This window comes from Cynara cardunculus, assembly GCF_001531365.2.
Source record: "Cynara cardunculus var. scolymus isolate 2C chromosome LG 17, CcrdV1, whole genome shotgun sequence".
NCBI lineage: Eukaryota > Viridiplantae > Streptophyta > Magnoliopsida > Asterales > Asteraceae > Cynara > Cynara cardunculus.
In genome coordinates, this window is record NC_037544.1 from 5,066,397 (window position 1) to 5,076,359 (window position 9,963).

General features: G+C 33.2%; 1 protein-coding gene and 1 non-coding gene across 2 annotated transcripts in view; one reads left to right on the forward strand and one right to left on the reverse strand.

Moving 5' to 3' along the window:
- Positions 1-279, forward strand: part of LOC112500521 (pollen-specific leucine-rich repeat extensin-like protein 1) — a 1,952-nt gene extending 1,673 nt beyond the window's left edge. Inside the window, 1 exon segment of the mRNA XM_025104022.1 lies at positions 1-279. This exon segment is cut by the window's left edge and continues 26 nt beyond it. Coding sequence (XP_024959790.1) covers positions 1-279 — 279 coding nt within the window.
- Positions 280-5,112: 4,833 nt separating this feature from the next.
- TRNAP-AGG lies at positions 5,113-5,184 on the reverse strand. The gene has a single exon. It is a non-coding gene; the product is annotated as a tRNA-Pro (tRNA).
- Between the last annotated feature and the right edge of the window lie 4,779 nt (positions 5,185-9,963).

Consider the following 9,963-nt stretch of genomic DNA (forward strand, 5'->3'; position numbering starts at 1 on the left):
TCACCACCACCACCCGTTCACTCTCCACCACCACCACCACCACCAGTTCAATCACCTCCCCCACCAGTTCAATCACCGCCACCACCCGTTTTCTCACCCCCAGCTCCCTCCCCTCCACCTCCTGCACCAACCCAATCACCACCCCCACCATCCCCAGTGTTTCCTCCTCCACCACCACCTGTCCAATCTCCTCCACCATTCATAGACATCATTCTACCACCCCACATCGGTTCACGTTACGAGTCACCACCACCACCGGTGTTTCAAGGATACGGGTAGGCCGTTAGAATTTTTGTACATGTTACCAGATTAATGTTAGTAGAAAAGAATCATGTATACGCTAACTTTTGCTTTAGATACTGACTGACTAGAAAGATACTAACTAGAAAAGAATTCACATAGGCCACTTCTTTTTCCAAACCTGTAATTTTGATTGACATATACTCGATTGGTTTGGTTACATGGGGCGCTCGTTAACCCACCTATGGTGGTCCAACGCCCTGGGACTGGAATTGGTAGAGATTCGTTATCAGGTTTTAACTACTTGTGTTATTTTTCTAATTCCTTCACTAATCAGATTCATTTAGTACATCCTCCTTGTCAATTTTGCTTGATTTGCAACTGCTTTTAGACACGTGCCAAAATGTAACTATATCATCATAAAATTTTGTCTTTTATGTTTTTTTATTATCATTTCATACCCCATTTAGATTGAGCCACGTGGCCCACATTTTATAGCTATACCTCTAACATTATTGTATCCCTCCCAACGTCCTCATTGGCCCTCTTTCCCGGTGAAAACCACCGATTGCCGTGGCCTCAGCTCTACTCCGTTCTTAGACCTTCTTCACCATAAAAACCAGAGACCAACGTCCCGCCGCACCCATCCCTCCGGTCAACCAGCGCCCCAACCATACCCAACCTCCCTTCAAGGTTCTGTGAAGTTTGGTTTGCGGATTTAAGTTATATGGTGAACGGAGTTAGGGGCGCTGGAGATCGAGGTGGTGTCGGGGTGCCGGAGATGGACATCGGGGTGTGGCACTAGAGAAGGAGGTGGTAATGGGGTGTCGGAGAAGGGAAATGTTTGACAAATAAAGGTTTGAGAAAAGGTGATCAAGGGTCCAGGTTCCTTCTTACGTTTCTCGCGTTAACTCTTCTTCTCATACGATTATTCGCCTATATGGCTGTATATGTATATATATACTTGTGTGTGTTAGTTTTTTAAGTTAGAAAACTAAAAGGGAAAGAATAATCATTTATATCAAAGATATCGAGCTTATAAGAAAATGATATCAAGAATGCAAAATGGGGATTAAATCTTTTGATTATTTATTCACTACTTTCAGCAATCTTCAAATAATTCTTGTTCAACTCTATGTACAAGAATAAGAGTAAGGATTTACCTATTTAAGGTTTTAATGTTTATAGTAATTTTTAATGTTTATTTAAGTCTTAGGTATTGTACATAATTCTCATTTATCTTCCCAAGTTATATGCATAAAAAAGAAAAAAAACATATGCCTAACAAAATAACTCGTTATAACGTGTTATAATGGAAGTTAAGCCTTAAATGGCTATTGATAGAATGTTTTTTGATGAAATGAAATCTCTCAAAAAAATTTGACTTTAAAAAAATTGAAATGAAATGTTATAAGTCTGAACACCCATTTGGTTACGAGACATTGGAATGAAATCTGTTAAAAGAATTATAATTTGTTTGTTTGGTTCACATAATATAGTTTTGGAATGAAAATGAAATGTTGATAAATGACCAAAATACCCTTTTTTGAAAATTTTGATTTTTTTTCTTAAACTACAAATGCTTTAATAAAAAAAAAGCATTTATTGTGTAAAACAATATAACATACATAATCCGAACATAACCATAAATCAAATTACGTCGTTAATTCGATACGAAAATTGATGAAATTCATGTAGCTAATAATGAGTGCTACAAATTAAACCTTTCTATTTATCATCTTGTCCTGCCCAAGACCTCAAACAATATAATAAAGGTACTAGCAGGTATGATGCAAGCACCCATTTGATCTAACTAGTTTTTTTTTTTAAAGTATATAATATAATTTATATACTGTAAATGCAATAAATAAACTCATACATCATTCTTATATTTGGTAAGGTTTGAACCCATGACTTCTTAAGAGGTAAGAGACTCAGATACCGTTAGACCAAAGACGCTTTGTTTTTATCTGACTTGTTAAAGCCAAGTGATTCTTTATTCACCTCCAAATGAGGCAGCCACTGCAATAGAACCAGCAACAAACCCACCAGCTCGATCTGGAATAATTGCACCCACTGTAGGCGCTAAGGCACTAAGGGGCTGTTTGGTAGTTGCTGAATGGTTGGCTGCAGAATAGTTAAGTGGTCAGAATGGTTAAGAGGATCAGAATGGTTAAGTACTGAATGAAATATGAATGTTTGGTAACTGTTCTCTGAATGACAACAAATTACCATTTTAACCCTCATGATGATACATTATAATCTTTAGCCAACATGACATAAATCAAAGTTCAAGGTGGATGAACATAATGTTAACATATAGGCAAAAATCCCCAATTGTTTTTAAGATATCGATCATGAGGGCAAGCAGATAACTATTGTTTATCATCTATAAATGATTCTTCTACAAACTATGCAAACAGATGGTTTCAACAGATGGCAAACACAATCGGTGGTTTCAATCGGTCAAACAGATGCAAGCGATGGTTTAAATCGATGGAAACAGATGGTTTCAAGCAGAAACTGCAAATAGATGGTTTCAAATGAGATGGTTTCAGTCGATGGTTTCAGTCAATGGTTATGAATCGAACTGAAACAAATCGTTTGAATACAAACAAATGGAAAATGAGATGAGCAGTTGGTTTCAATTGATGGTCTCAATCGGTGGTTTCAACCAGAAAATGTGATAGGGTTCAATCGATGCAAACTTATGGTTTCAATATGTGGTTTCAGTCGATGGTAATGAATCGAACAGAAACAAATCRTTTGAACCGAACAGATGTAGGGAAGCGAGGATATCGATTTTGGGGAAATACCTGAAGCGAGGATATCGATTTTCATCTTAAATGGATTCCTGGAGAAGGAGACGATGGAGGCTATGGAGGCTACCGGAGACRGGGACGGTGGAGGCTACCAKCAAYGGAGATGGAGACGGTGGAGGSTACCGRCGATGGAGACAGTGGAGGCGACCGTGGAAGCTGTGAAGGCGACCATGGAATGGAAGCGACGTGCGTGAAGTGAGCGGTTGGAAGAGAGGGGTGGGAAGGGTAAACCTGGAACAAGAGATATCTGAATCATTTAGTGGAGACCTAGACACTAAATCATTAAGAGGTTTTTGTAACCATTAAGAGCCTCATTTTTTTTGCCAAACAGTCCATGCCTCTTACCGATTAAGAGGTGCCCTCTTAATGTCACCATTAAGAGCCAAACAAACAGCCTCTAAATCATGCAGCAATGGTTGAAGCACTATTGAAGATGTAAAGAAATTTGTGAAATACCATGTGCCATAAAAAAAGGATGTGATATGATTAAACTACAATGAGATGCATATTGTCTGGTAGAAAGTGTCAAATAAATTGATAAATTTAGGAATAATTCTAGCCTTTGAATGCTCCCTCACACCCAGAAATAATAATTGCCCTGAAGCAATAATCGAATCATATGCAGAAATCAAGCAGAATACCAAAGAATTATGTTGTTTTCGAGCAAAACTCGAATACGTTGTTTTTGAGCAGTAACCAAAACCATTTGTAGTTTTCTTGCAAAAATCAAGAAACAAGTGGAATCCATAACTAGACCCATGGCATAAATTGAACAAACAAATAAAGAAATCAAGTAGAAATCCATGCCGGAAACGAACAAATAGAGATAAGAAATCAAGCAGATCGAGTAGAACGCCAAAAATCGAACAGATCGAGTAGAAATCGATTGGCCAAATCCAAGCAAATGGGGCTGAAATCGAACCCGAGTTGGAGTCAAGATGGAGGAGTGAACAAAGAGAAATTGAGGAAGATCAAAATGTCACCTAATCGTCAAGGAATGTATAAAAATCCTTTATTTGAAAATTTTGTTGGATTTTAAAGATTCTTTACCTAAAAAAGAATGAACCAAACAAAGAAACGAAATTTAGTCAAACGAATCCAACATTTCAATTCCATCAGTGAACCAAAATGTCCCTTTAGAGTGGAGCCACATGAGTTAACGTGGCAGCGCAGCCAATCCTCAGTGTCATAACGCATAGGGGTGAGCATAGGCGGGTACCCGCCCTAGTTGACAGGAACTGGAATCGGAACCGGCGGTTCTTGAGATATTGGAATCGGAACCGGTTAGAGCGGTTCTTAAATTTTGGGAACCGGAACCGCCGGGAACCGATTCCGGATACCCACTTCCTGAAATATTAAAATTTTGTTATTTAAAAATAAAAAATAAAACATTGTCAAAACACTAAATAAATAAACAATAATACACATTATACGAAATAATGGTTACAAATATTGTTTAACGATTACAAACCATAATAGACTAATAGTAAATGTTGAAAGTTTAACGATTACATACTATAATTGTAAAGATTCAAAGTGTAACGATTACACACTATAAATCCAATTAAGCACACAATTTGAAAAAAATACGAATCATTTTATCTCAAATTATGAATCTAGAGTTCTAAGTTCTTGACCTAATTTAAATTTAGTATTAAAAAAATTAATTATTTTTTTAATTGAAAAATACCGGGTACCCGGTCCCGGCGAGTACCCGCCGGGTAACGGTTCCGAAAAATTGAGAACCGGAACCATTCTCAATCAGTTCCGTATTTTAGAAACCGGAACTGGAACCACTCAATCGGTCCCGTCCGGTTCCGCAAGTGAGAACCCGATTCCGCTGCTCACCCCTAATAACGCATCATAATAAGACCATAAAAAGTTATTTAGAAGCATGGTGGCCCATTTTTTTTATAAAGATCTAATAAAAAATGTCAAAACAAAAAAAAATTGTAAAATTACGAATTTACCCTTGCACTTAATTAAAAAAGTGGATGGCAATTAGTATTAAAGGCGTGAATGGTGCAAAGATAAAAATAAAAAAGTGTTTGGGGCATTCCGAGAATTGAACTCGGGACCTCTCGCACCCTAAGCGAGAATCATACCACTAGACCAAATGCCCGCTTGTGTTTTACTTTATCAAATTTATCCTTTCTACAATAAATGACCGTTTTTATTTATGCCTAAAAAAATATCTAAAATAAATTTTAAATTGAGAAATTGGGAAAAACAGTTATTCCTGTTACATAAATTGGTCTCCTAGCCATTCATTTCGTTGATTTACTCAGATGTCACTACGTAAGCAAGTCCCACCTCCTCAACTTGCGGACTTAGCTAAAAGACGAAAAAATATATATCAAATTCAATCTAGGTTAACAAGTGATATCGTCACAATCGAGGACCAAGTTGTCACCATCGGGTCATGCGCTTTAAACATATTTGAATAAGGAGTTTCAATAATTAAAATGTTTGGTTCTTATTTTTGATTTGTGTTGATTTAATCTGATTAAATCAGAATAAGAAATTATTTATGTTGGACATAAATTAGGTTGACAATGAATAGTCATAAAAGGAGAGGAATGATGTATGACAAGTCTTACACTCAAATAAGGTGTAGAGAATGGTGGTGGTTTTAGGTTATACATCTTATAACCATAAAATGTATGGCATTTTTATGCAAGTCTTAGTCTTGCAGTTTTCTCCAGAAACCACCTGCAATCATATGCTCCTTTCTCTTTCTAAGTTTTGAAACAATGACTAGCATCATGAAAAGGTAAATGATTCAGGTTGTTCGTGTGGATACCGTGGATGTATCAAGTCTTGTTTTGTTGCTGTGATTCAATGTCTATCTAACTGTCAGATATATTTTGGTTCATATGGATCTTTAAACGGTTTTATTTTCCACCATGCTTGAGATCCTTTAACGCAACAGTATGAACATCAATTGAACTGACAATCAAGTACTAAATTAGGTTTGAACCTGATATTCATTTTAAAAACACTGAAAACTAACATCTTTCACATATTTTATGATTCCAATGCCTATGTTTCCATTTCAATTCAACACTAACCACTTACAAACATTCTATGTTACTAATTATAGAATAAAAATGGACGTCGGACAAATCCTTGCCTTGAATTTGTTAAACATGTCTCTAAACTAATACATTTTTCTTCTTATGCTTCTTAGGGGTGTTTGAGACTGCTTATAAAAACAATTTATTGACTTATTCCGGTATGACACCGGTAATAAACACTTTTGAGTGTTTGGATAAACAACTTATACCGGGGCCAAACCGGTAAAAAAGAGTTTTTGAAAAAGTTAAACCGTTCTGACTTATAATAAGTTGATAAGTGCTTTTAGAGAATAACATAAGTTATTTCAAATAATCAATCCCAAACACCCCTTACTCGTTTCTCTGATTTTAACTTAACAACCAAAAAGATGGTGAACGAAAACTATTACATCCATTTTTTCCACTGAAACAAGGTCTCAAATCCCTTTACGATCACGTAACTTCTCAATTTTCAGGTATTGATTCAAACACTTAAAAAATACTGTGAACATCTCCTTTTGAGTTGGTTTTTTTACTGAATTGCCACTAGGCTTTAAGTTTGCCTAATGTATATTTTATATATATATATATATATATATATATATGTGTGTGTGTGTGTGAAAGGCATATTATTGACATGACAATGAAACAAACATCATGTTTTCAGTGAATGCAGTCATTATATATTTTAAACAAGTTTGAAATAATAGATTACTGATATATAACCACGTTGAATATAATCTTTATTTTGTGAGATAAATGAAGATTATCATATTAAAATACTAGAAGAGTACTCGCACAATGCAGCGAGACACATATCGATTTTAATGTTCTATTTTATTCTTTTGTTTTTGTCGATGTTATAATACGATTTTATGTGTTTTTAAAAAAGCAATAATGCTGTTATTTTTGAATAAAATATAAATTTGAAGATATCATAGAAATTTGAAAAAAAATATATCAATGTTAACATCAAATCAACTATTTAAAAGTTCTATTTTTATGTAATTATTTTATTTTCTTACTTATAATTTAATTTAAGTTTAATAATGAAATAATTTATTTTTGGCTTAATAATATAACATTTTATAAAGATAATAATTAAGTATTATGTTAGAACTCAATGATTATCCTAATTATATTTTAGATTTTTTATATTTAAAATGAAATGTTTATCTTGTATTTGATTATGTTTATCTGTAGTTAGTTACACGAATTCAGATATTAAGCTTTAATAAGTTGTACTTACGCACAATCTACTTGTAATATTGAGTTTTAAGTAACATGCATTAATAAACACTACTTTATGCATAAAAATGGTTTTTAAGAGTTTTTTGTCAAATGTTTTATAATATAGTATAAATATAAGATAAAACCAAACAATTTGTTTAATTTTAGTTTACCAGTTTATCAAACACCCCTTAATCTATACTATATTATAAAACATTTGATAAAAACTCTTAAAAACCATTTTTTATGCGTAAAGTACTGTTTAATAACGTATATTATTTAAAACTCAAGATTGCAAGTAGATTGTGTGTAAATACAACTTATTAAAGCTCCATATCCGAATTCGTGTAACTAACTGCAGATAAACATAATCAAATACATGATAAACATCTTATTTTAAATATAAAAAATCTAAAAATATAATTAGGATAACCATTGAGTTCTAACATAATACTTAATTATTATCTTTATAAAATGTTATATTATTAAACCAAAAATAAATTATTTCGTTATTAAACTTAAATTAAATTATAGTAAAAAAATAAAAGAAATTACATAAAAAATGAGAACTTTTAAATAGTTGATTTGATATTATCAAATTTATATTTTATTCAAAAATAATATCATTATTGTTTTCATAAAAACACATAAAATCGTATTATAACATCGACTGAGACAAATAATAAAATAAAACATTAAAATCGAGATGTGTCTCGCTACATTGCGCGAGTACTATTCTAGTTTATTATTATAGAATGGTACTCGCACAATGCAGCGATATACATTTTTTTAATATTTCGTTTTTTTTCGTCTGTTATATAATATGATTTATGTGGCTTTGAGAAAAATAATGTTTTTATTTTTGAATAAAAATATATTTGAAAAAAATATATCGATATTAATATCAAATTAACTATTTAAAAGTTATTGTTTTTTATATAATTTATTTAATTCTTTTTTTTTTATTATAATTTAATTTAGATCAAATAGTGAAGTAATTTATTTTTGACTTAATAATAATTTATTTTATAAAGATAATGATTCTGTTGGAACTCGATAATTATCATAATTATATTTTAGATTTTTATATTTTAAAATGATATGTTTATTCTCTATTTGATTATGTTTATCCGCAGTTAGTTACACGAATTCAAACATGAAGCTTTAATAAGTTGTACTTATGCGTAATTTACTTGTAATCTTAAATTTGAAGTAACATGCATTAATAAGCAATACTTACATAAAAAATGGTTTTTAAGAGTTTTTGCCAAATACTTTATAATATAGTATAGATAATACTGATATCAAAAGCCTCACGTCATTAACATATTTGCTGCTTTACTGCAATAACATAATGAAGTAACTGACATAATTATTTAACTGTGATTTTATATATCCAAATGTACCTGCTTAAGCCTAATGTTCTGTTTATTACAATAATCAACTATAAATCAAACACAAAGACTCCGAACAAATCACTGCTCAAAACCCGCCATCCAATTTTGGTTATATTTTTTTGAATCCTATTATCTTGATGACTTTTCCGAAGTGGATAATAATTTAGGCAAGATGTATCTCAGCTAGAGATGGCCAAATGGGCCCGGCCCGGGACCGCCGGAGGACCGGGACCGGGACCGGGACCGACAAAGGACCGGCCCGGGACCGGTAAGGACCGGTTATGGGACCGAAAACCGGGACCGGTTGAGGTTTTTGGTAGTTTCGTGGGACCGGGACCGACCGGGACCGGTTATGGGACCGACTATGGACCGGCCCGGCCTGGCCCGAAAATTCAATTAATTTTATAAATAAATGTATTTTTAAATAATTTTATAATGTATTTTTATAAGAAAACGTAATTTTAATTATATTAAAACGCATTTTTAAAGTGTATTTGAGTGACCCAATTGTAAATTTTATAATGTATTAAAAATATATATCATTAAAAAAATAAAATAAAAAATCTTATTTTTTTAATGAAGGACCGGTTGGGACCGGGACCGGCGGCCCATAACCGGTTATAAAGTACCTATACCGGTCATATCATTTTCGACCGAGATCGGGACCGGTTACGCTGGGACCGGTTATGGCCGGTTATGAGAATGGTGAGGACCGATTGGGACCGGCCCGGGACCGGTTTTTGGCCATCTCTAATCTCAGCAGGTTTTAAAATTTTCCATCTATGTCATTATAACCTATTTAACGCTCAGTGTTGGATCTTATGAGGAAGGACCAATATCAGTCTTTAATTAAAATCTCGTAAAAATGTGTTCTTGAAAGATAACAACTTTGTTAAACCAATCAAAAGGAACAAAACAAAAAACAACGTGTTTTTACAAGTAACAAAGAAAAAAAGAGAATCAGACCCTAGAGGTGTGCATCGGACAGGTTCGGGTGGGAAAATCAAATATCCGATCGGATTTCAAATATGGAAATCAAGTCCCAAGTTTTGGATTTTGGGTTGCTTCAGGTTCGAATTTTTTATAATGCATATATATATATATATATATATATCCAATAGATTTTAACGATAAATTCAATCAATTTAGAGGATTGATAAATCGATGATATGCTTAGAAATTTGAAAAAAACACGACTGACTAAGCTTTTTAGAATTT